Source organism: Primulina eburnea, chromosome 9, assembly GCF_022965805.1.
Source record: "Primulina eburnea isolate SZY01 chromosome 9, ASM2296580v1, whole genome shotgun sequence".
Taxonomy (NCBI): Eukaryota; Viridiplantae; Streptophyta; class Magnoliopsida; order Lamiales; family Gesneriaceae; genus Primulina; species Primulina eburnea.
In genome coordinates this window covers 1,669,458-1,695,671 of record NC_133109.1, presented here as the reverse complement: position 1 = coordinate 1,695,671, position 26,214 = coordinate 1,669,458, and the positions used below count along the sequence as shown (strand labels likewise).

Here is a 26,214-nt window from a genome sequence, read left to right as displayed (position 1 = left end):
AAAATCACTTTCTCTTGCATTTAAGTTTAAAAAGTTTGAAACTTAACATCCACAATTAAAATCTTGCTAAAGATTCTCTTATTTACAAATTATGTGCTCTTAATGCCTTAAGTAGATAATTTTCTTCCTGCTTTTGACCAAATAGTATAGTTTTTTGGTCGTGTTGCACGCTTAATCATACTTTCTAAAACAAGGTCAAAAATAATTATTTTTTTACTTCTAAGATATAAAATTTGTAAATTAATTTTTTTTTACTTTTCTTATAATTGATAAATCTCATGTAATTTTTTTTCCATTATTTATATAAAAAAAAATTATACTTTTTTTTAAAACAAAAACAAAATTATACTTTACTCTCATTTCACGTGATTTCTTATGTATGCACTTTTTTCAAAATTATCTATTTTACTAATCATTAAACTTTGAATTTTATGACAAAATTTTAAAAAAAAATTACATATGCTTTCCGCGAAGTAGCCTGTGTAAAATAAAACAATTTAATGCCAGTTGTTGGTTGAATCGTCGGTTGACTGGCTGGTAACTACTCCTCTCGACTGATCCGGAAATTATCTGATCGAAGAATTTCACCTACCTTACACAGCTCACGAAAGATTAAATTCCTGGATTATTTACGGTTATCAAGCAGAATTTGTTTTCATCTGAGCTCTTTTTTGTTTGGTTCTTGCTCCCAACTAAGTGGGCTTTCTGAAAATTCAAGAAACCGGTTTACCCTTGTTTTTAACGAGTTTGATGCTTCGATTCTTTATTTTCTTGGGTCAGTTCTAAATTTTGGTTTCTGGGTTCTTTTTGTTTTATCGTAAAGATAGTAGTTGGGAGTATATTTGGCCTTTACTTTTTTATGTTAATTAAAACACAAGTAGCGGAAGCCCAATCATTGCTCATTGTTTTTTTTGTTAATTAATAAGCTGCGCTGCATTTTGAATCGATTATTTTTTATTGATTCTGCACATTTATACAAGGTTAGAGTTTTTTTAATCTTTCTTGGTTGTTGCATTCGTATTTGCTTCCCAAGTTTTCAGCTTGTTCGCTGTGATTCATCTGTTCTTTTGGTGGTGGTGGTGGTGTTTGTTGTATTCACAGATTTGATCTTGAAGTGGTGAATTTGAAGTAGTTACTTCAATTTTGCGGAGAATCCAATCTCCTAGTTTCCAATTCCGTGTTCCTATTTCACTTTCATAGAACTTGTTTTGACACCAATTTTGCTCTTGTGGCATTTTTCACCATTCAAATGAAAATCTATCTGGATGCTTTATCATCTCAGGACGCCTACAGTTAGTTAGAAATACATGTCATGATAGATCATCCTTAGAGGCTTAGACATTAGGAGGCTATGTCAATTATCTGTGGTCTGCCCATTCTTGAGTGTGTATATTGTTTAGCATGTGCTCGATGGGCATGGAAGCGGTGCCTACACACTGCAGGCCATGATAGCGAGACATGGGGCATGGCCACACCTGAAGAATTCGAACCCGTCCCTAGGCTCTGCCGATACATATTAGCTGTCTATGAAGATGATCTTAGACAACCCCTCTGGGAGCCTCCTCGAGGGTATGGAATTGATCCCGATTGCTTACTTAAGAAGAAAAATTATGAGGACACTCATGGGAAAGCGCCCCCGTACTTGGTATATCTGGATCACGAGCATAACGATATAGTTCTTGCAATAAGAGGCCTTAATCTTGCGAAGGAGAGTGACTATGCAGTTTTATTAGATAATGAGCTCGGGAGAAGGAAATTTGATGGGGGTTATGTCCATAATGGGCTTTTGAACGCAGCAGGGGTGGTTTTGAATGCAGAATGTGATGATTTGAAGGAGCTGGTAAAAAAATATCCGAATTATACTTTGACTTTTACGGGACATTCTCTAGGGTCAGGCGTGGCGGCACTATTGACACTGGTCGTGGTGCAGAACCTTGATAAACTGGGAAATATCGACAGGAGGAGAGTCAGGTGCTTTGCTATTGCACCGGCCAGATGTATGTCTCTTAATTTGGCTGTGAGATATGCTGATGTTATCAATTCTATTGTTCTTCAGGTAATTCGTTTTATACTTTCAGCATCTGATAATGTGGCATGATTTTGTTCTATATTGAGTCTTTCTAACTTGCTTTGGCTCATATTTTTACCTGTTCTGATGGTTTATCTAATATTGACCTGTATATGTAAATGGACATGATTTAGCATCTCGTAGCTTGTGAAGTATTGTATTTACTATTTCAAATACATTTCTCCATTCCCTACTTGAGGAATTATTATTTATTTTTCTCCCCTACCAGAAGGATTCTCTCAAAAGTTTAGCTAAACAACCAAGATATGGAACATGGTGGTATCATAATTTTTTAATTTTTTGTTTCTGCATGCGCATGATAGGATTGAATGTTGTGACATCGAATTCTCGCACTTAAGGCGCAGCGGAAGTTTAAAATTTTTCGTCTCGACATTCAAGACGTTGCTTGGGCGTCGTATGTTTAACAAACCATTCATAGGACGTTTAAAATCATACATTTGCGTTTTCAACGCTTGTACTCCAAACTATTTCGGTTTTTACACGGAGATAGTCCTTCTTGTAAATCCCTACGAATGACTCTCCTCTTTGATCGTGTAATCCGGTCCACGATCAGATTCGGTATTTCTTCACTTGGATTGCACTAGTAAATACAAGCGATTTTGCGTTGAGACTATGTCATCCGAATTTCCAAAATCCGGAGACGGTGAAGCGACGGCGATGTGGCAGTGGAAGGAAGCACTTTGCCGAATTTCCTTCACAAAATGTGTGATGACCGAAACTTGATGCTTCAAGGAGAGAGTGTTTTTCAATTTTGTGTGCAAGGTTGTGTGCAAAAATTATAGTATGGTTTATGAGTCCTAGTGGTGTCCTTACCCTACTAGGACTCTAATTTCATTATATCTAAATTATTATATTATTATTTATTATATTATGTATTTGTCAACTTTTGACAACACATGATATATATAATAATAATATGTGTACATGTTTATTAGTCATCATTACTAGTACCGACATTTAATTAGTAAATTCTAAATCCACTAAATGAATGATTCTGAATTCATTATAGCCCCGATCGATGATTCGAGAGCGACGCTGTATCAATGATACAATTCTTGTTCATATAATGAAAATTGAAAATTTCGAAGATCAAAATTTTCATTTACCATGTTGGACAGTTGCCATTTTTAGTAAACTCCTTCACAAAATAGGCAGTTCCACTCTCCTTCATTATTTAGCAATTAAGCTAACTTCCATTTCTTTAATCCTATGGAATCAGGTCATAAACTCCTTTATAAGCTTCATGTTTGATCTCCATCAATCTATAGCTGCCAAATTTCAATTCCTTCAAATATAATTATCTCAACGGGAACACAAGATCTGATACTTGTGTGACCCTCAATGGTTCAGGGATACAGCTAGTCGTGGGTTCACATCTCCATGTGATTCAGAATAACATTTATTCTTATTCGGAGTTAGCCCCATTCTTTTTCGTCAACTCCTTGATCAAGAATGTCGGAACTAATTTCTGTTTGCATCCATCGAATCATGGTAACAACGTCTCATAGCATGGCCCCATGATCCCGTAGGTATCATTGATGGTGTCTGTAAGAACCTTTAGTCATGGTTAACGTACAGTTCGGTCCCTTCAACTCATATATACCGATCGAATCTGCAACTATTGGTATATCGAGAGTTGCATATGAATTCGATAACGATGCGACATAGTATGTGCAACTAGGAAAACACTTTTCCTCAAATCACATTTATTGCTCTGGACAGAGACTCCTTGTACTATTAACCAATCAGATCACATAGAATCTTCACCTTAGGCGAATGGTGAATCCATGACTACAATACATTTGCTCTTATGTATTTCGAAACTACACCCAACCTCGCCACCTGATGACCCTCAATGGATTTGGTAAACGGATCAAAGTGCATGCCGGTACATATAACTCTTACATTGTCCAGGGTCAAAGGACCGATGGTGTACAACCACAATGCGGACTATTCCACTCGATAAGTGAGAACCACTTGGACAGTTAGAGGGGGATTGTTCAGTGCATCATCATATGATCACCCATCTATGTGAATGGACATCTCCATGCCCTTGCCAATGAAACATGTTGTTTACATCACAAATGCTAGCCTCGAGCTCGAGCGACATTTATCCTTGTTTTAGGCGGCTGATTTGACTAGGAACTTGTTTTAAAATATATAGTACACTTCCTAATGAATTTCATAGTCTTACGTTGCGAGGTAGACCTCGTGGTACCTATTGTACATTCAAGGAATTTATTTATGCAACTTGCATGGGTATACAAATAAAGTATAATGTCATAATCGAATGAAATCGAGAAATATTATTAAAATAAAGATTGTTTTACACTAGAGTCAATAAAAACCCGAGCCACAAGTTGGCTTGCCGGACACCTGCTCTAACATTGAAATGGGAACTTAAAATAACTTCGAATACAAGGCCATATCTATTTATGTCTTCCTGTTTCTGATTATTTTCTGTGGGTGGATAACCTAATCATTCTTGTTTTGTTATATAAAATCTTAAGACATTAGACTGATGAGTTCATGTAAATTAAAACAAAGCTATGTAACTTTCATGCTTTTCGCATTGCATTTGAACAAATCAATTCTTTATTCTGGTCACATAATCTATCATTCAAGATAGAAGGCAGCTTTTATAAATCACAAATAGTCGAAAAGAGATCAAATCACTTATTATTTTCATCATTTTTCAGCTCATCACATTGTGGTAAGACTTGTTTGCTTCGTGATGTTCATGAATAAGTTAACTAATTTTCTGACTTAAAGCTCACTTGATCAGGATGATTTCTTACCCAGAACAGCCACCCCCTTGGAAGACATCTTTAAGTCACTTTTCTGGTAAAAATAAGGATTATAAGATTTTAAGTCAATCTTTACCTACTTTGTTGTGGTAGAAGAACTAATTTTTCAAATACACACTTCTTTTACAGTTTGCCTTGCATATTATGCTTAAGGTGTGTGGCTGATACATGCATACCAGAAGAGAAGAAGCTGAAAGATCCAAGAAGACTATACGCACCTGGTCGCCTTTATCACATTGTTGAGCGAAAACCATTCAGGTATATGAAGGAGAACGAAGCATGAAAGATTACTCTATTAAGTGATAAAGCTTCCCAAACTCATAGTAATTCAATAATTTCTCATAGAATTAATGTGGAATAGCAACATCATGCGTTCATGCTTGTGGAATTTTGATGTGTGGCTGTGACTTTAAATCAAAGTTTTTATCAATTGGTCTCATCCAGAGCTAAAGCAGCGGGTTCTGAAATCGAGAAGACAATTCTTGAAGTGATTTGATAGATATTGTGTAAATAATTTATTGTCTCTTAATTATATATTCCATTCTTTAATGAAGATGTGGAAGATTCCCTCCGGTTGTGAAGACAGCGGTGCCAGTTGATGGAAGATTCGAGCATATAGTTCTTTCTTGCAATGCCACTTCTGACCATGCCATTCTCTGGATAGAGAGAGAAGCCGAAAGGGCTCTTGAAGTATGTTTTTTTCTGCTTCTTTAGATTAACTATAGTAGGAAATTTTTTCCTAATAATAACAATATATATTATAGATCATAATCATAATAATAATATAAATATAACTAGAGAATGTATTCTTTGTTTCCTTACACAAATAGCTGCACAGTTTCCGAAGTAAAGCATTAGTTTACTCCAGCATAATATGATTCAGGTGGGGTGAGCAGGCACGATCGCCCCCTCGCAGACATTTGAAAACCTCTCCAATTTTATATGATATTTTGAGAATCACATATAATGTTCCTTCTTGATGCACTAAATCTCCCCTCGCATATTACATCTCCTCCTCCACAGTCTTAATTAACTTATCACATTTTAATACACTTCCCGTCTGAAATACAGTTGATGCAAGAGAAAGATCACGCGCTTGAGAGTCCAGAAAAACAAAGGATGGAGCGTCAGGAGACGTTAAAGAAAGAGCATAGCGAGGAGTACAATGCTGCTTTGCGAAGGGCTGTTTCATTGTCCGTTCCACATGCTTTTTCACCTTCTCGATATGGAACCTTTGATCAAACATCCGATGAAGAGTCCCATAAATCTTTTGGTGATTCCTCACGAGGATCATCGACAAGAAGCAGAGGTAGAGAAAACTGGGATGAGCTGATCGAGCGTCTTTTTGAGAAGGATGATTCTGGTCACATAGTACTGAAAAAAAACACTAGTTACTAATTGACATTGTAATATAGTCTCTGTCAGGTTTCCAGCTGAATTTCAGCGTCATTTTTCTGTTTGAGGTTATGTAGTATGTGTTTGGGGTATCAGCAAAAACTAGATATATATGGTTTCAAATTTCAGTTTCAATTCAAATTACCATAATAATAAAGCATTCCCAGAACACCTGGTGGTCATACTATTTAAAACTATTGGTCAAAGAAAATGATACAGAATCAAAATTTATATTTGGCAAAAGGTAATTATAATAGTCTAAACTACAAGAGGGCCTATATTTTAGCTAAACGTGGAGCTTCATGTAATTTTTACCTCATTATTTTTCAGTCAAACTGTGTGGTTGCAACTCAAGAAGCTTTTCCATGAGATTCAACTTGCAACTTGCTGATATAAGAGTCAACTACTAATTAAAAATCCCACAATAGCTAAAGATTTTTTATGTTGAAGGTAGATCCAATGTGAAATTTGATGATGTTGCTCTAAATAATATTGAGTTATTTATAGTTTTTTCTTTCATTTTTTTCGGAGTTGCAGATGGAAAATATTATAATTGGATCTCGAACTTAATTTCGTCTCAAATTTAAGATCTCTATGGAAATGAACCACAAGTAATCCGCAGATTTTTCCTCCATTTGATCATGTGTTTCACTAGAAAATACAGGAATTCTTGTGATCAAAAGACAAAATATTGATCTGAAACATTTTTGAGCATTATAATCGCATCATCTCAAACAACTCCTTTTACTTGAGAGGAACCATAAGTACAACAAATTTATTTGTGCAACACACTGATAAAATGAATAGAGAAAAGACAAAATGATTATGTGAAATCTTACTCAATCCCTGCAAAATGTTTGACAGTGAAACCAACTTTCTCAAACTTTCCTTTCTCGTTGTTCTCTCTGAATCTCAAATAATCTGTACAAAGAAAAGGCTTGTAGAGCCTCAAATTCCCTTCTCCGACGATTTCATGGGGAGCAGAGATCGTTTTCTCGTCTTCAAAGCACCAAAAGAAAGCAATGGAGAATCGTCTCACATTTTGTTTCAGGATAACTCTATGCTCAGATGATCTGAATTTTCCGTTGCTCCAGGCCTCCATCAAGTCACCAATATTCACGACGAGCGTATCCCTGTGTGGATTTATGTCCATCCATTTCCCTTCTTTAGATCTCACTTGGAGCCCACCATGGTCATCTTGATAAACTATGGTTATACAGCTCATATCAGTGTGCATTCCAAGCCCTTCGGTTTCTTGTTCTTCCGTACAGTTGGGTGGAGAATAATTATTGATTCTTAAGTAACCATGGCAACTCTTGAATTCGGACAGGAATTTCGTATCAAGATCACTCCCTAAAGACTTGATTACCATTTCAAGAATTGTTTCTGATAAAAAGGTCATTCTACTTCCATATTCTGTAAGTATCTCACTGGTAAATGACGAAAAGAATAATCGATAAGCATAAAAAATGGGAATCTGATCGAGAAAGTTAGCTAAAACAACGTAGAAATAATCTTTATCCATAATAAATATGTATTTGTCGTCATAATACTTTACCAGAATTCCGAGTCTGGCTGGTTTAGAAGAGCTTCTGAAGAAACCTGCGCAGAGCCAAAGAAGTCCGGTCCTGATACTCGTAGACTCTCGAAGAAAGGGGAGGCTATGAAATGGGGAGTATATGTTCTTATATCAGATGAAGGACCTGCTTTCTGTTTCACCTCCAAGGGGAGATTAAAAATCTGGCTCGACAAAAAACGCAGTTTCGTGTACAACTCTTTGGATATTCCATGGTTTGTTATGTGAAAAAAACCCCATTCTTTACAGGCTAGAGAAAGGGCAGAAAGAGAAGTAGAGCTCAAGGGCTGTGAAATATCAAAAACAGGAAGTTGTATGGACATTATGAAGAAATTTTGTCCTGTTTTGTGAAGTTTCACTACTAGCTTTAAATAGAAGCTAAATCAACTACTGTCCTTCAATAATTAAATCTCAGAGCACCATATTTCAATATTCGTTCAGAGATACAAATTCTTTCAAAGAATAAAGATTTTGATAAAAGAAGGCTGCAAAATTTATTACAGTATAAAATTCTATAGTTTCCAACCTTTCTTACCAAACTATGGCTTAAAAGAAAAACATGCATATTCAGTCAATTTAAGAGAAATTTAGATAATATAGAAGTTTGACATAGCAAATGGCTTTAAAATTGAATATTTATCTTCCACTGGTGTTGAGAAAAACAAGTATTGATGAGTTGGCAGGAATGATGGAGCCATGATTGTTAATTTGATATACATAGGCTCTTCAGCTCAAAGTTTTGACTTTGGAATAAATTTCTTATATGCAAGTTGATGAATTAGAGAATGTAACTTAGGCACTTAGATGAGATTAGTAATTTTTAACCAGTTGAGGGGTTGGGAGAGACAGCTTCTGTCCCATCTTTATGTAATTTAAGGCTGACCAGATTTTTGTAAAAAATAAAATGTTGGAACTGAAAGTTAAGTTTGTTCTATGTAGCCTCTACAGAGACATTGGAGAATCAACTGGATTTTTAATATTCAATGGTAAATGTCCTTGTTGGGATGTCCCTATTGGCAAAGCAATTGAAGCGTAGACTTAAATGACTCTAATTTTATATGGTTACCATCTACTATAATATTTTTGATACAATGACATTTGCTTGATGCTAGAATTCGTGTTAGAGACAGAGTCAAATTTTCATGAGATACAAGTCGGTAGTGAAATTTATTAGATAAAGTAATTGCCTTGGATGGAACAAAGGCCAAAATATGTTGCTGGATTGTTACATAGTTTTGAAATGATTTGAGTTGCATTATTGCCGTCATTCATAGTTTTAGGCAACACCGAAGATGTTCGATTCTGTATTTTTGTTGGTTCGAATTTCATTCACAGTTGCTTTCCTGCGTACAGTTCGATTCAAGAAACTGAATATAATCATTCCTCAAGAGCAAGCAATTCTGTTGTACTTTATCTTAACTTGTTGGAGATCAATTCATCTCTAAACATGTGTAACCAACTCCTCATTAAAAAGCCATAATATTCTATTTTACTAACTAAGCCATCCTACTTATTTCCTCTAATAGCCAAAACTTCAGACCATGATGTAAAAATACTAAATAATGATTCTTGATACTTGGAGATATGAAGGGTACTGCTAATTTCTTACAGCAAATGCATTTAACCTGAAACATAAATGGGATTGAATGAAAGTCCCCTTGTCATTGTACCTTAGATTTCTTTGGTTGCAATTGGATGGAAAGATTTGATTCAGACTGATGAATTTCATTTGAGGAGGGATCTGAAGAATGTACTTGAAAGTTGAAATGACCACACCGTGAATGTATTTCAAATTTAACTCAACTATCATTATATCTACGTAAATTAACAAAAAAGGGTGTAAACAAAATTCATTCAGCACAAATTTATCCGAGCAATCAAATGGATTTGAAATACAGAGCTTCAAATCCATCATCCAAGCTTAACCTAAAGGAATTCCCTATCTCATTCTCCAGGAAAGAGTAAATTGGTCCAAAATAAGTTTCAATAATGTGTGAACTTCCTAGAGATCCAGAGAGTCCTCCACAATTAAGCTTCAGACCAATCTCTAAATCATACTGTCTGTTCCATCAAAGGATAAGCCTCTTAGAGACGCTCAATTCAGCATCTATGCTCTCTCTTCTTAGTTTAACTTGAACTAGATAAATCATATCACCAATTGCATTTATTTTGCAGCAGTTTCCAACAACTAAGAGTGTTACATTTATAAGAGGTAAACTTGGAACATGTGTCCGTAAGGATAACCTCGGCTACTATGCTCCAAGAATTTGTTTGAGAATAAAGATTTTTGCAACCCCAATACTGCAGATTTCTTGCAATATCTAATGTCATGCAGTGAAAATTAGTCATCAGAAACTGCATGTTCATAAAGAAACTACATAGTCCAAATAAAAAGAAATGCAATAGGAGAAAGATCAATCACCATTCACCACACAAAGCAAACAAACTCTATCCATCATCTACTAGGGAAAAGATGCAATCTTTACAGCTCAAACAAAATCTTTCTATCATTAATCTTGACGAAAAAATTATTACATTCCAAAATGGATCACCGATAAATTCGACCCACTTTACAGGACAAAAGGGTAGCTAAAACTCACGATTAGAGTTCAAGAATTGAAAATTTTAAGGGGAATCCGGAGATGGATTGGGCTTCTTAACAGAGCATGAAGCTTTGAAAGCTTCTATATGTGATTGGCATTTCTTCTGATCTCCATTATTTTCTTCCAAACATTTCTTGAGGGCTTCCACATCACACGGCGACATAATCTTTCTCACGCCACCGCTGATTTTGTTACTTTCCTCCTTCGCTTCCATTTTCTTGGAAAACCCAAAAATTGAAAACTTAGTTTTTTATTTTTATATTTAGTGTCCTTATAAATATTAATATAAATAATTCTATCATATCCCTTATTTTGTACAAGTATTATTTATCTCGATCAATCAAATTATTAATTATTTATTTCAGATCAATCAAATTCATAATAATTTATAAAACATCAATCAAATCAATAATATAAAATTACGATATTACCCTTAATAAATAATATTATTAATATTCTATTAATATTTTCAACAATGACAAAATGATAATATCATATTATCTCAAATTTAATCAATCAAATCAATTAAATCAAACATTGTATTAACTATCATTTTCTATTTATTTTATTATTACAAAATATTACTTATCTCCATACTATATATCTCATACCATGAACCAAACGGTACCTTAATGTGAAACAAAAAAGAGTGAGGCGCAGGAATTTTTCTCTTCACGAAAATTCTAAGCTAAGTTTTATTTTTTATTCAAGAGATATTATTATTATTTTAATTTTATCACTGTGAAATTTTTTGTGTTCTAATTTTTTTTCAAGTATTTGTTTATTCAATTATATTTAATCCTATGAAAGTTATATGTTGATTAATTTCAATTATCTGTAATTGTAAAAAAACAATTGGTACTAGCGATAGATTATGTCTGTTGTGTTATCATAACATATTAAGCTAAATAACTCAACAAAACTTGATATATCAATTGCAGCTATATTAGTTGTTAGATTTTAGAATTAACTATTTTTACAAAACAAAAATGATATATTTAATTAATATGGAATACTATATTGCTCAGTTAGTTACTGATAGATTTTGACTAGATGCTAAGTTTGATCAATTAAATTTGGAGAACACAAAAATTTTAACGACTATCTCTATAATTCAAGGTTAATTACTTGGAACCGTGAATGAATAATTTATTGACTGATGACCAGTGATACAATTGAATAATAGAATCCCTTGAATCATAATTTGGTTAGATTGAATTTCTTCTTTCAGTATACTCATTTGGTTATTTAATTTTCTTTAAATTCATTATTTTTCTTATTTGCTAATTTTAGTTTTACTATATTGTTTAGTTAGTCCTTATCCAAAATATCACATCTTCATTTGTTTTTCCTCTAAAGAAATCATCACTATTTCCTCGTGGATTCTATCATATTCATCATTAAACTCATTACTTAGAATGTATGAATTTAAATTTTATAGCTCAACTGTAAGGCCCGAGATTTAATTACTGTAATCAGATGACGATTAAATGGTCAGAATTGTGATTAGTAAATATCACAGGAGCCAAATAAAACGTGAAAGGAGAAGCCGGGCGTTGTTGCATTGTGAGCCAAGATTTCGGGCAGAATATGTGGCGCCCGAGCGGTAGAAAAGCACCGCCCGAGCGCCAAGGCATCACAAGAATTCGGACAGAAAGGCTGGTGCCCGAGCCGTAAAGATTACCGCTCGAGCGCCAATGGAATAAGGAGCCACGCACCGAACAGAAAGTATCGCGCCCGAGCGGTACTTTCTTACCGCTCGAGCGCGAGACGTGGAATAGGCGGAATGAGCCACTTGCTTCAGTGCATGTTACGGATGTATATATATATATATATATACACATGCAAATCTTCAGAATTACTTACGCAACTCATTTCTCAGAATTGAAGAAAGGGCCGAGGAAGATAGCGGAAAACCCTTACGCCTGTTGTGAGAAATCCGTCCGTCAGATTTTGAATCCGACTTCGGTACTGTGTTCCTATCAACGCAGACTACAACTGGACGTAAGTTTTGTTACGTTTAGACAAGATTTGAATTTATGATATTGTCAGAATTGAATATGATTCATATATGGTGTTTCTGCTACCGTAGACACTGTATAATTGAAGTCAGACTGAAGAACAGACTGGTTATGTAATTGTTATTATTTTCAGAGTCGATTTGACTGAGATTCGATATCAGATTTGTGTTATCGTTGAGATTATAAATTGTATTAATACCGATTATGTAACGTCCCGAAAATCGGAAAGTCCACGTGAACCATATGCATGCAAATTATTAAATTTCTTTGGTATTTTATTAAATTCTTTTAAAGCATAAAATGCATTTTTATTTTATTAATTATGTGTTTAATTATTTTATGCATTTTATGCATAATTCATGCATGATAGAATTTATTTCATGAAATTTTAAAGGTTCATGCATTAAAGATTTTTAAGTTGCATTTCGCGCTCGAACGAGGAACGGAGACCGGAGATTTATCAAGAAATTATTTTTATTACAAGATTAATTTTTATCAATTAATATAAGATGTTTTAAAGGTATTTTTCAAAAATGAGATTTTTCTGGGTATTTTTACCCGCATGATTTTATTTTTAACGGTACGCAAATTTTAGCGAATCGGAGAACTTTTTAAGGGTTCGGCTATTATTTTCAAAACTTTTTCAACATGAAATATTTTTCGGTAGTATGATTAGATTTAATGGGCCTATTTTTAAGCTTATTTGGCGTAAATAACTTTTAAACTTTTAATTATCAAATTTAAGTATATTATCTATTATTCAATCATTTAATTAATCCTAAACCTTATAATTATTACCTAATTACTTCCCTTAACTCCCCACTAAGCCTACTTACGTTTCAAAAGCTGCCCACCTCCTCCACTCATCTCATTCCTCTCGGCTTCACATTTTCCCAGCAACAAGCTTCACCGATCGTTGGATTGCTAGAAAAATTCCTCCGGATCTCCAATTTTTGCATCGGTTTTTATTCTCCCACTCATCAAGGCATGCTTTTACTTTCTTTTCTCATCATTTACGCCCTAAATATTCTGTAAAACAGGTATGTGTAGGTTCATATCTCGTTCATGCATGTGAGTGTGCTTTGGTGAGTTTTTATCGTGTAACAAGCATCGTTTTTGAATCAACCACTCACGTTTCTGATATGTGGTGCAAGGGGCTGCTGGGTTGGGTTGTCAAGAGCTGGTTAATATCGGGTGTGAGAAGGGGTAGATGCAGGAGTAGGAATTTGATTGAGTTTGGTTCAAAGTCGTGAAGGTTATGCGGATCGAGACTTGGTGTAGGGGTTGGTTCCTTGAATTCTTGTACAGCAGCCGTGGGAGGACCTTCTCCAGTCCTAGACCAGACCCTGATGGGTCTGTGGTGGGGGCTGGAATGGCTCGAACAAGGCTGGGGTCGAAGGAGCAAACAACAGAGCCATGTTGGGTATAGAAGTCTCGGTAGGGAGCTTAGTGCGTTTTTCTTGATTCCTAGTGGTTAGGTGCGTGCATGGGTCGGTGTCTTGGTTTTGTTAGATGGCTTAAGGTCTGATCGTGGTCCTTAGTAGGTTGGCTTAAGGTTGGGGAAGTCGGTTTAGCGTGAGGTGTGAGTTTTGGGAGATGAGTGCACATGTGTTGGTGTAATGTGATAGGACCGAGAGATGCTGTCAATTTCTGAATGTTTCAGCTGTGGATTAGCAGCTAAATGACTTTTATTTAAGGCCTCTTAAGCGTTTTTAAGATGTGGTAAAAGTTGGGAAAAATTTGGATAAAGTTTCGAGTCGATTCGGGTTAAAAATGGGACTTCGGTCTAAGTTTTAAAACGAATTGGTTAAGTTGTAATATGGGCTCGAGTTTATGTCTAGGAACGCTTGTAAATATGTTTTGGAATATTTTAAGGAGCTTGGTAAGCTTCGGGTCATTTTTAGAAGTCCAGGAGTGGAATGATAATTTTCGGGTTTCCAGGGGCAAAATGGTCATTTTGTACCCGGGGTGAGATTTTGGTCTTGGCAGCGCCCTGAGCACAAATATATGATATTTTAAATGTTTATGCATCATTTCTATGATTTTTACGCAATTACGATAAATACGTTGCATGCTTGTTTTAAAGGAAAAGTTACGCATATGCATGTTTTTATTAAGTGATGAAAATGATGATATTTTTGAAGGATGGGAATTGGTTGTGACTGACGATGTATATGTATACGATGACATGAGATATGATGAGCTGAGGCCCAGGCTCAGTGGGCGGGTAATGCTGTCGCTGATGTCCCCCGCCGCCGGGTACCACGGTTTTTATAGATGGATCCATCGATAGAGCTGATACGATAGAGCTGATACGAAAGTCACAACTAATGAACTGAATTCAAGTAAAAGAAAATGTTTAAGTTTATGACACGATGAGCTGTTTTGACACGTATATGATGATATGAGATGACATGAGTTGACACGACATGATTTTATACGACACGTTTACGTTATGCTTTTAAGTTCATGAAAGATATGTTGAGTATGATATTTTCACTGTTGTGTGCTATGTATATGTACTTGTTATTAACGGTACAAGTGTGTTGAGTCTTTAGACTCACTAGGCGTGTGTGATGCAGGTGAGCTTGTTATTGAGAGGACTGGAGGTGCTGAACACTGAGTAGACAGACCTGGTGGGGTGACACGACCCGAGGACCATATGTTTTCCGCATTTTGTTTTTATGAGATTTGAGATGATATGAACATTTTTATATGCTGGTTTTGATATGCTGACGATTTTCACAATTTTTACTCGTTTATGTTTACGCACTATTTATATTGTCAAATACTTAAGACATTTTTAAATGTTATTTCTAAAATGCGAGCTTTTATTAAAAAAAAAATATATATTTCCGCTCTTTTAAAATTAGTAGATGTTTCAGATTATGACTCGTGGTATTATATCTGTAGTGTTCAGAATGACGGGTTATTCAGATTGTATTGTTATGCCGTCGAAATATTAGTTGATTAGATTGATCAGATTCAGTAATGATTTCGATTGTAACGTGATATCGTTGATAGGAATTAGATTGTACCTTGTTCAGATATAGATCAGATTATATACTGATTTGAGTATTGATCAGAACAGGTTTTGATTCGAGTTATATACTGATGTTGTATTATATGATTGTCATTGCCAGACTGGGTATGGATAGATCAGAATACGAGACTTCGTCTTCGTCAGACCGGGAAGACAAAGGTATAAATTAATGTTGAGTTGAGATTGCACCACTCAAGTGAGGTTTGACTTGAGTTTCCCTAAATCACATACTTTATTTTATTGCATTGATATTTACAGATTATCAGATTGATATGTGCATGTATTGACTTAGAACAGGGTCAGAGTCCGAGTCTAGGGCAGACAGCCTAGCTAGGGCAGAGCCGCCGAGTCTTTCTCAGAACCGATAAGACTCTAGACTTACGGTGTATCGACGAGCTTCAGATGTAGATCGACGTCTATCTCAGACACACTCGATACAGCATACCAAAGTCTAAATTAGATTGGGATCCCTAGATTTGAGATAAGATAAGATTAGATCACGGGTCATTGATTCATGTAGTCAGAGTAGATACATGTTTTGATGTTTGGTTATGCTTTTATATATGTTTTATATGATTGCATTTAATACATTGTTTATACTGGGATATTTATATCTCACCGGAGTTATCCGGCTGTTGTCTTGTTTTGTATGTGTGCATGACAACAGGTGGGGCAGGATCAGGGTCCAGAAGATGAGGAGAGATCGAGATTAGAGTGGTAATCACGGACTTGGATGTAGATAGGTTTTATTACTTGAATGTAGTAGTTGAACCTAATTTTAAATTAGAGGCATGTTATACAAGATTTGTATTATTATACTAGTTTGTATAATAGATTGATTCCATTACCTTCCGCATTTTAAAAGAAAATTTTTAGACCCTGTTTATCTTAACTGATAATTAAACCCCAAAGATGATTAAGAAGATGATTAGCGTCCGGGTCCCCACATCAACGATAACACATCACCAAACATCTCATCATTCATAAAAATATTTTATAGAATAATTGTCGAAACACATTTATTTTTAAAACATTTTATAAAAAAATTGTAAAACACATTTTATAGAAACTTTTTGCAAGTACTTGTCCAAACATAGCTTAATAATTTTCCCTTTTTTAACCGATTCTTTATATTTATTTCTTGATTTATGATACAATACGGAATCTATTCATAAATATGTTTGTAATGAATTTAAATTTAAAAGTGATTTTATAATCGATACTTGTTCATAAGACTTACTCTAAATATGAAAATATTTTTTTAAAAAAATAAGCCAGCCGTATAGTTTTCAATCCTTTTGGTATGACCTTTTGTTGGTTGCACATAGTTCCACCAAACTTTCAAGAGTGAATCTCATATGAGACTGTCTCACGGATCTTAATATATGAGACGGATCAACCCTATCGATATTCACAATAAAAAGTAATACTTTTAGCGTAAAAAATAATATTTTTTCATGGATGACCCAATAAGATATCCGTCTCAAAAATACGACCCGTGAGACCGTCTCACACAAGTTTTTACCAACTTTCAAAGGGGTAGCATAGTGAGTAAATCAAGAATCTATGAGGAATTGATCTTTGTGATTTGAATTATGTTATGATTCATTGTATAAATTTACTAACTACAAAAATAATTTACTCTATTTTTGTAATTTACTCTATGTAATAAGATAACGTTATCGAAATATGTTAAACTGTAATATGAGCGATAAAAAAATCGATAGATGTTGATAATTTACATAATTTGATTAGATACATAATGTTTAATATGTAGGTTGAGTCAAGGGCGGCGCCACATTACTTTTCACTCAGGCTGGTCCTAATTTTTTTAAAAAAATTTATATGTAAATTTTTGTATAATTTTGGATAAATTTGATATTAGTCCGGTAAATCAATTTAAAATATTAAAGGATTTTAGAGTTTAAAATTCTAGTCTGGGATAGAATCGGATTCCTGACTCCGTCACTGAGTTGAATGTCGAGTGACAAAAATTATATTATTAACCACGTAAAATAACAATAAGTGTTAAAAAAAAGGAATCACATAAATAATTTTTGCTTGCTCAGTTGTCTATTAATTTCTTGGAAAATTTACATACTAGTTATCCAATGCTAGCATTTCAGGTACCATCCGCTTCACATTCCTAATCCCACTGGCAGGACTATTAGCAGGATTCAGAGGGAAAGGCCAACAAATATACCTTATTCTACGCCTAGTCTTGCTCTTTTCGCAATCTTCTAATTGCTTCGTTAATTCCTCGATCCTTTCGTGTAATCCTGCAGCTCGGCTATCAGCCAGCCGAAGGGATCTTTCGGCTGCTTCGCGTGCAACATCTGCAGCGTTTACAAGCTCGTTTTTCAGCGTTAGCTTACCATTTGATACGTCCAAAGCTACACTCTTTCTTTCGAGTTCTTGTTTCAAAATGCTGATCTATCAGGAGACAGATATTTAGACAGATATATGAATGGATCAAGAATGGTCATTTAATGGCTATATTTTTCATGTTTCTATACCAGTTTGTCACGCTCCATAACGGCGTTTTTCCCAGCTTCTGCTTCCAATTCACAAGCTTCCCTCCATCTTGTGGCTTCTTCTTCAGTTTCTTTGATTTCTAAAAGTAATGCTTCAACCTCGAAAATATGACCAAAAAAAAAAGAAAAAAAAAACTTATGTGTCCGCGTCTATGGTTAGATTGTTCAAATTTTTTAAACCGTACACAATAATTTGCGATGAGAAATGGTACACCGGGAATATATGCATAGAACTAGCAATATTCTTAGTTTTGAGCAACTTACATTTTGCATTAGCTTTGCTTCTGTGTCTTCTAATTCTTTGATTTTTCTCGTTCTTTCGGCTAATTTTTCATCTTGCTTGAATGTCATGCTCAGTAGGTTCTCTGTTTCTAACCTATCAATCAAAAAGCACATTGTCACCATTCTTGGATTAATCAAGTTTTTGTTGTACTCGCACTCTTCTAAAGAATAAGTTGAGCAGAAATTTTGCAGCATATCAAGTAAACTAATCTCGAGCTCGAAAATTTCAAAAATTTGTACAGTTTTTAAAGCCTGTGTGTATAGTTCGATTGGACTCAGCTACTCAAGTATCTAGAGCTTGGGTCGAGCTTCTCGTAACCGCACGATCGGCTCGGCCCATGTGCTCCATAACCCAACCAAGAACACCTTGATTCTTGTAAAGAGCTCCTCAATTCAGCAATCTCCTGTCGCAAATTCTTCATGATTTTCTCCATAGCTGAAGCCTGCATGCATGTAATAACAGAAATCTCATCTAAATATGATCATAAACTCATGTTTTAAGGCATTGAAAAAAATGAATATCACATGTTTTTAGTTTACTATGAACCCTTTTACCAGATTGACAACTTCCTCTGCATGTTCACTGTCGTCTGATTTAGTCCCGGAATTTGCATCCGAATTCTGATCATTGTATCCAAATCCCATCATAAATCCGAATCCGACTTTTTGCAAACCCTTTTCGGCAATCTGTAAAATTGCCAATCTTTTTTGCTCATTTTCTCCCTTTAACTTACTTAAATTCTTCTCCAGTGTCTCTTTCTCCACCAATGCAATTCTAAGCAAGCTGTTGATATCTTTGTTTTCTTCCTCCAAATTCACCAATCTGGTCTCCAACTCCCTCTTCTCCTTTATATTTGAATCCTTATAATGATTGAGTTTCAGTGAGATCATATTTATAAGTCTCAAAACAAGATCTGATTCCACTGATAACTCATCATTTTCAAGATCATGTTCATTTTCTTCACGTTCTTCGCCAAAATTTTCGAGCCCGCCCTCTTCTAAACCCGAGATTATTCTCATCAATCCCATCTTTCGCCAAGTTTATAACCTCAAGATTCTTCCTGTAAACCCCGATTTCTCTCCTCGACTGTTCATTCTCCCTCACAAACTCTTCCTCCCTTTCCCTAAGAAGGTTCTTGGCCTTGAAAATTCCGTCCCGGCACCCTCTCTCTTCCGCGGTTTCTTGCAAAGCGTCTTTCTTTTCTTGGATGGAATGTTGATTTTGTTTCTGTAAGTGACTGAACGCCATTTCCTTCTCTTTGAATCTGGTTTCAAGATTTCGATATGATAAACGAAGGCTTTCGAGTTCTTTCAACACATGATTTTCAGGCGAACTTTCAATGGGTTCCATGATTACTTTTAAAAAAAAAATTAGAAGATTTTTGTAATTCATAAATATGTATACAGTTTTGTGATCTGTGAGAGACATACGAGAGAAAAATTAGCAACTACTAGTCAAGACAAGAGGAGTGAAGAAGTTCAGGTAGGTAAATCAGTTGGAATTTATACGTCTATAATCAGGCTTTGGCGCGCTCAAAGAATATTAAATATATTAGGAATTGTTTTTAAATGTTATTAATTTTTTAAATTGCAATGTTTAGGAAAAAATTAGAAGAAGATAAATGAGGAATATGAAGTTAAATTATTTAATGATAATTTTGAAATTATAAAAAAGTATTAATATAAAGAAATAGTTAGTATAAGGGCAATTTGTAAAAAAATACCTCTGTCTATGATTTATTTAAGATTCAGTACCCATAAGTTTATTTTTGTATTTTAGTACCTGACAAAAGACCAACTTAATTTTACAACATGTTTCATGTATATTTACCTTTTTACCCTTTTAATTAATAAAAAATTGTATAAATACCTATTTTTGTTGGGCATCTTCTCTTTCCACTCATCATTCCCGATGCATTTGGATGACATATAAATTAAATTTAAATATTTTTTATTTAAAAAAAAAACAAATTATCAACTAATTGAACTTTTTGAAATACTTAGTTTTAATTGCGATATACTTAATTTTAGTTTTAAAATACTTGATTTAGTAAATGAAATACCCCGAATGTGTATTAAAATACTGAATATTCGAATATGCAACACAAGTTCACCAAATGCTCGCATTTTCATTCAAGATCCATTTGGATTACATGTTCATTTCATTTAATTATTTTTTTATTGTTAAAAAAACAAATTCACAACTAAGCATTGAACTTTTTCAAATACTTAGTTTTATTTTTGAAATACCTAATTTCAATTTTAAAATATTTGATTTGATAAATGAGATACTCATAATGAGTATTAAAATACTGGATATTCGAATATACAACGTAAGTTTACCAAATGATCGCATTCCATCCAAGATGCATTTAGATGACATGTTCATTTCATTTAATTTTTTTTTTATTTTTTTATAAAAAAAATTTGCAACTGAGTATTGAACATTTTGAAGTACTTACTTTTATTTTCGAAATACCTAATTTCAATTTTAAATGCTTGATTTGGTAATTGAGATACTCATACAAGTTAATAAAATATTGGATATTCTAGTAGGCAATGTAAGTTCACCAAGTGCTCGTATTTCTATCCAAGATGTATTTAGATGACATGTACATCTCATTTAAATATTTTTTTAATTTTTAAAAGAAAAACAAATTTGCAACTAAGCATTGAACTTTTTAAAGTACTTAGTCTTACTTGCGAAATACCTAATTTCAATTTTAAAATACTTGATTTGGTAAATGAATACTCAGAAGTCAGAATGAGTATTAAAATACTGGATATTAGAATATGTAACGTAAGTTCACCAAATGCTCACATTTCCATCCGAAATTCATTTGGATGACATGTTCATTTCAAGTACTTAGTTTTACTTGCGAAATACATAATTTCAATTTTAAAATACTTTATTTGGTAAATGAAATACTCAGAATGGGTATTAACATAGTGGATATTCGAATATGCAACGTAAGTTACCAAGTGCTCGCATATCTATCCAAGATGCATTTGGATGACATATTCATTTCATTTAATTATTTTTTTATTGTTAAAAAAACAAATTCGTAACTAAGCATTGAATTTTTTAAAATACTTAATTTTACTTGCGAAATACTTAATTTCAATTTTAAAATACTTGATTTGGTAAATGAGATACTCAGAATGAGTATTAAAATACTAGATATTCGAATATACAACGCAAGTTCACCAAGTGCTCGCATTTTCATCCAAGATGCATTTGGATGACATGTTCATTTTATTTAAATAATTTTTTTATTGTTAAAAAAAAAAATTCGCAACTAAGTATTGAACTGTTTCAAGTACTTAGTTTTACTTGCGAAATACCTAATTTTAATTTTAAAATGCTTGATTTGGTAAATGAGATACTTAGAATGAGTATTAAAATACTGTATATTCGAATATGCAACGTAAGTTCACCAAATACTCGCATTTCCATCCAAGATACATTTGGATGACATGTTCATTTCATTTAATAGTTTTTTTAATTGTTCAAGAAAAAAAAAATTCGCAACCAAATATTGAATTTTTTCAAGTACTTAATTTTACTTGCAAAATTCCTATTTTCATTTTTAAAATACTTGATTTGGTAACTGAGATACTCATAATGAGTATTAAAATACTGGATATTCGAATATATAACGTAAGTTCACAAAGTGCTCACGTTTCCATCCAAGATGTAATTAGATGACATGTTCAAAGACTTTTCAGCAGCCACAAAGCTTTGAAAGAAGAAAATTGCTTAGAGCGAAGATTTGAAGATTTCCGGACAATGTTCTTCGAGAAAATAGCCCGTGATAGGAACGAATATCATAATCCGTGGATTTACAATTTACAGAGAAATATGAAGTCGGTACACGTCGATAGTCATAGTCCAGTAGGTCAAAAGCTATGGGATTTAATAAAAAGACATGCAATTCACCATTGATAAATAATTAAAAAGGTTTAATTACTTTACTGAGTTGAATTATTTTGGCATAGCTTCATAGAGCGTGTTCAATTGGATACGAAATCTCGTCGAAAGCATAGATAATTGTCTAACGAATTAAGTAGATTAGCGAGTGGTAGGTGAACCGAGATTCCCAACAAATTCATTTCTCATTGAACTCTAATCAATCATTCTAACTTATTTATTTCATCATTAATCTTTGAACCATTTCATTGAGTTTTTATTTAATAATCGTAGTAGTGAACAATCATATGAAGTATCGCTGCTAAAAATTGAATAATTGAGAATAATAATTGAGAAATATAGTCCTTAGACAATGAAAATTTTGCTCAATCACTAAGCGTGGAATATTTTGACATCGTGCACTTGCGATTATTGAAAGTCCATGACTATATTATTACTTGACATCGTGCACTTGCGATTATTTCGAGCTTGAATATTAATAATTTTTACTGATAATTTTACAATGAAAGTTTTGCTCGATCACTAAGCATGGATTGCATATTCATCTTATTTAATATTTTTTTTGCTAAAAAATTCTTTAATAAGCATGAAAATTTTAAAGTACTTAGTTTTACTTGAGAAGTACCTAATTTGAGTTTGCAAATACTTGATTTCGTAAATGAGATACTCACAATATGCATTAAAATATTGGATATTTGAATATACAATATTTCCATGGAAAATTCATTATGATACTTATTCATATCATTTAAATAAATAAACATAGTTCATTATTCATCATGGACTAATTGAGAGATGCATTATAAACATAGTTCATAAATGAGCTTGAACTTTGCACTTTAAGCATATGTATCGATTCTTGGATCAATGATTTATAAAATACTCATAAATAGTATTTGACAATACTTTTTGATATTCATTGAATGACTTATTTGATAATTATATTTATTTGACATAATACTTTTTGGTAATTATTCATTATACTTATTAGTATTTTTTCTGTATAATAATATCATTAATATTCATTCACAATACTTGTTGGTATTCATTAAATGACAATACAATACTTCATTTGATATCATCCTCATTGGTATTCTTTCATAATATTTATTGGTAATCATTCATTATATGCATCAATATTATTTCATTAAACTTATTATAATATTTGAATTTTGAGTTTTTAAACGGTAAAATCAATTATCAGTAGAATCTAATTATATAGTACTTGTTATAATTTATGTATCACATTTTTATTTCACGGATCTCATCATCAAATGCAACTCAATATTGACTTTAAATTATATATTTTGATACCATCAAATAATCGAATTTGAGTTTAAATGGTAAAATCAAGTATCTATGGACTCGTATTAGGTATTATTTGTATTACTTCAGGTATCACATTAGATACTTCTTAAGTAAAAATAAGTATTTAAAAATTTCAATACTTAGTTGAGAAATTGTTTTTTTTTTTACCAAAAAAATATTAAATGAGATGAATATGTCATCCAAATTCATCTTCCAAGGAAAGATAAACACTTGGTAAGCTTACGTTGCATATTCGAATATCCAGTATTCTATTACATATTATGAGTATCTCATGTACCAAATTAAATATTTGCAATCTCAAATTACATGTACCAAATTAAATATTTGCAATCTCAAATTACGTACTTCTCAAATAAAAACAAATACTTTAAAATTTTTATGCTTAGTTGGGAATCTGCTTTTTCTTTTACAGAAAAAATGTTAACTGATATCAATATGTCATCCAAATACTTATTCCATGGAAATATCAATACTTGGTGAACTTACGTTGCCTATTCGAATATCTAGTATTTTAATACATATTGTGAGCATCTCATTTACGAAATCAAGTATTTGCAAACTCAAATTAGGTAATTCTCAAGTAAAACTAAGTACTTTAAAATTTTCATGCTTAGTTGAGTTTTTTAAATTATTAAATGAGATGAATATGTCATCCAAATGTATCTTCTACAAAAATACCAACATTTGGTGAACTTACGTTGCTTATTCGAATATCCAGTATTTTAATACATATTGTGAGTATCTCATTAACGAAATCAAGTATTTGCAAACTCGAATTAAAATACTTCTCATTTAGAGAGTAAAATAAAGTATTGGTAGACTCGAATTAGATATTTTTTGCACTAATTAAAGTATCACATTTTAACTTCACAAATGACATATCAAAAGTCACTTAATTGTTAGACAAGAATTTTATTGTGGCGATATTAACTAAGACCAGTAGACCAGCAGACCAGAACAATAGAATAACTTATCAGTAGCTGCTGATCTACTATAACTAAACCAGTAGAAAGGGATAACAATACAAAACCAGTAGAGAACGTTTTCTAACGTTGCTATCTTAATTGTTACCGTTAAAGAGTTCCTAGTACTAGTATTAATTGCAGCATTAAATACTATACGGAGTCATTTAATGCACTTTACCCAATTAAGTATAAAACAAGACCGATTGTTTTATAGTTTTTTCTGCAGGAACTTCTTACGGTAATAAAGCTGATTGTATCAGTTATCTGAAGACATACTCTGATTGTGAACGTTGAACTCGTCGATTATATATACTTGGATCAAATCCTTGATCGACACGACACTTCGCTTATTATCATTCTTCAAGGAACAAAGCTTCTCTTTTATCAGACGAATATCAAAATTCCTTGAGCATTTAAAAAGTTCAACACAAAGAAAAGTAGCACACGCTTCATAGCTTATATCTGATCTTTTAAAGATCATCTTGTGCTACTGATTCTAACACTCTTCACGATCTTTACATTATTTATACTTTGTGAGAAGAGTCTGTAATCTGAAAAGAGTCTTTTCAGAACTTTGTGTTTCGCATTTTTGTGAGTTGAGAAACTAAGAGTTTCAGTAGGCTGAGGTGTAAGTCCTTCTGAAGTGGGTGTGTACAAGAGTTGTACTGTAATATCCAAAGTCTTTTAGTTATACCTTCTGGAAACAGAAGAAGGGGAGACGTAGAAGAGTTTATCTTCGAACTTCCATAAACAACTGCTGCCTACTGTTTTATTGTTTTTCAACTACTTCATCAGATTGTTTCCGCACGTTTTATTGTAATCAGGTGAAAGTATTCGCACAAGATCAACTACTATCCTTAACAGGATTTTAGTACCTCATCAGAACGAAAAACGAGTAGAGTTAATTCACCCCCCCTCTAAACTCAACTTCGATCCTCAACAATACTTAATATTACTTGAAATTATATTTTTTATATCCCAAAATAATCAAAATTGAGTCTTAAAAGGATAAATCAAGTATATGTGAAATCAAATTAGGTACTAATTGTACCAATTTAGGTAGCACGTTTTTATTCACAAATCTCATCATCAAAAAATATTCAATATTATCTTCAAATTATATATTTTGACATACTCAATCGAATTTGAGTATTTAAAAGGTAAAATCAAGTGTTTATGAACTCGAATTATGTATTATTTGTATTAATTTAGGTATAATATTTTTGCTTCACGAATATCATCATCGGTGTCACTTAATATAAACTTCAAATTATATTTTGGCATCCTCAAATAATTGGATATGAGTATTTACGGGTTAAAATCGTGTATTTATATACTCTAATTAGATACTATGTGTACCAATTTAAGTATCACACTTTAACTTCACAAATGACACAATCAAAATTCACGTAATATTACTTGAAACTTAAGTATTTTCTTACACGTTTGAAATATTCAAATAGCCAAATCAAATATTTGGAACACGAAAATAGGTATTTTATCGATCAAAATAAGTAATTTTTCTAATTCAACAATGAGTGAGAAACTGTGTTTTTTAAAAAATTAGATGGCATGAATAAGTTATCTTAATGTATTTTCAATGAAAATACCAACAATTATTGAATTTATTGTGATAGCT

At 33.0% G+C, this 26,214-nt stretch overlaps 3 protein-coding genes across 5 annotated transcripts; 1 reads left to right on the top strand and 2 right to left on the bottom strand.

Moving 5' to 3' along the window:
• The first annotated feature begins 494 nt into the window (after window positions 1-494).
• On the top strand, window positions 495-6,427 carry LOC140841047 (uncharacterized). 2 transcript variants are annotated; one of them, XM_073208213.1, is made up of 5 exons: window positions 495-2,056; window positions 4,875-4,933; window positions 5,050-5,154; window positions 5,451-5,586; window positions 5,968-6,427. In XM_073208213.1, exons 1-5 carry the CDS (start codon window positions 1,352-1,354, stop codon window positions 6,292-6,294), a joined length of 1,332 nt encoding a protein of 443 aa, XP_073064314.1. In that variant the 5' UTR covers window positions 495-1,351; the 3' UTR covers window positions 6,295-6,427. The 2 variants fall into 2 exon arrangements, with proteins under 2 accessions (XP_073064314.1, XP_073064313.1); XM_073208212.1 differs by having other exon boundaries at window positions 497-2,056; window positions 5,026-5,154.
• A 78-nt stretch (window positions 6,428-6,505) lies between these two features.
• LOC140841049 (gibberellin 20-oxidase-like protein) lies at window positions 6,506-8,576 on the bottom strand. The gene is made up of 3 exons (XM_073208214.1): window positions 7,850-8,576; window positions 7,131-7,721; window positions 6,506-6,942 (listed from the first exon to the last, which is right to left on the bottom strand). Exons 1-3 carry the CDS (start codon window positions 8,188-8,190, stop codon window positions 6,858-6,860), a joined length of 1,017 nt encoding a protein of 338 aa, XP_073064315.1. The 5' UTR covers window positions 8,191-8,576; the 3' UTR covers window positions 6,506-6,857.
• Window positions 8,577-17,595: 9,019 nt separating this feature from the next.
• LOC140842147 (uncharacterized protein At3g49055) lies at window positions 17,596-19,699 on the bottom strand. Of its 2 annotated transcripts, none has more exons than XM_073209955.1 (5): window positions 18,906-19,699; window positions 18,717-18,793; window positions 18,333-18,444; window positions 18,051-18,167; window positions 17,596-17,967 (listed from the first exon to the last, which is right to left on the bottom strand). In XM_073209955.1, the coding sequence occupies exons 1-5, from the start codon at window positions 19,377-19,379 to the stop codon at window positions 17,635-17,637; spliced, it is 1,113 nt and encodes a 370-aa protein (XP_073066056.1). In that variant the 5' UTR covers window positions 19,380-19,699; the 3' UTR covers window positions 17,596-17,634. The 2 variants fall into 2 exon arrangements, with proteins under 2 accessions (XP_073066056.1, XP_073066057.1); XM_073209956.1 differs by having other exon boundaries at window positions 17,692-17,962.
• Between the last annotated feature and the right edge of the window lie 6,515 nt (window positions 19,700-26,214).

Coding starts and splice junctions, on each gene's coding strand:
- LOC140842147 (XM_073209955.1), bottom strand. CDS start 19,379: ATGGGATTGATGAGAATAATCTCGGGTTTAGAAGAGGGCGGGCTCGAA. Junction 18,168..18,332: donor AAGCAAAGCTAATGCAAAAT/GTAAGTTGCTCA, acceptor CATATTTTCGAG/GTTGAAGCATTACTTTTAGA. Junction 17,968..18,050: donor TTATGGAGCGTGACAAACTG/GTATAGAAACAT, acceptor GTCTCCTGATAG/ATCAGCATTTTGAAACAAGA.
- LOC140841049 (XM_073208214.1), bottom strand. CDS start 8,190: ATGTCCATACAACTTCCTGTTTTTGATATTTCACAGCCCTTGAGCTCT. Junction 7,722..7,849: donor CAGCCAGACTCGGAATTCTG/GTAAAGTATTAT, acceptor GTCATTTACCAG/TGAGATACTTACAGAATATG. Junction 6,943..7,130: donor AAACATTTTGCAGGGATTGA/GTAAGATTTCAC, acceptor TGTATTTTCTAG/TGAAACACATGATCAAATGG.
- LOC140841047 (XM_073208212.1), top strand. CDS start 1,352: ATGTCAATTATCTGTGGTCTGCCCATTCTTGAGTGTGTATATTGTTTA. Junction 4,934..5,025: donor ATCTTTAAGTCACTTTTCTG/GTAAAAATAAGG, acceptor CTTCTTTTACAG/TTTGCCTTGCATATTATGCT. Junction 5,587..5,967: donor AAGCCGAAAGGGCTCTTGAA/GTATGTTTTTTT, acceptor TCTGAAATACAG/TTGATGCAAGAGAAAGATCA.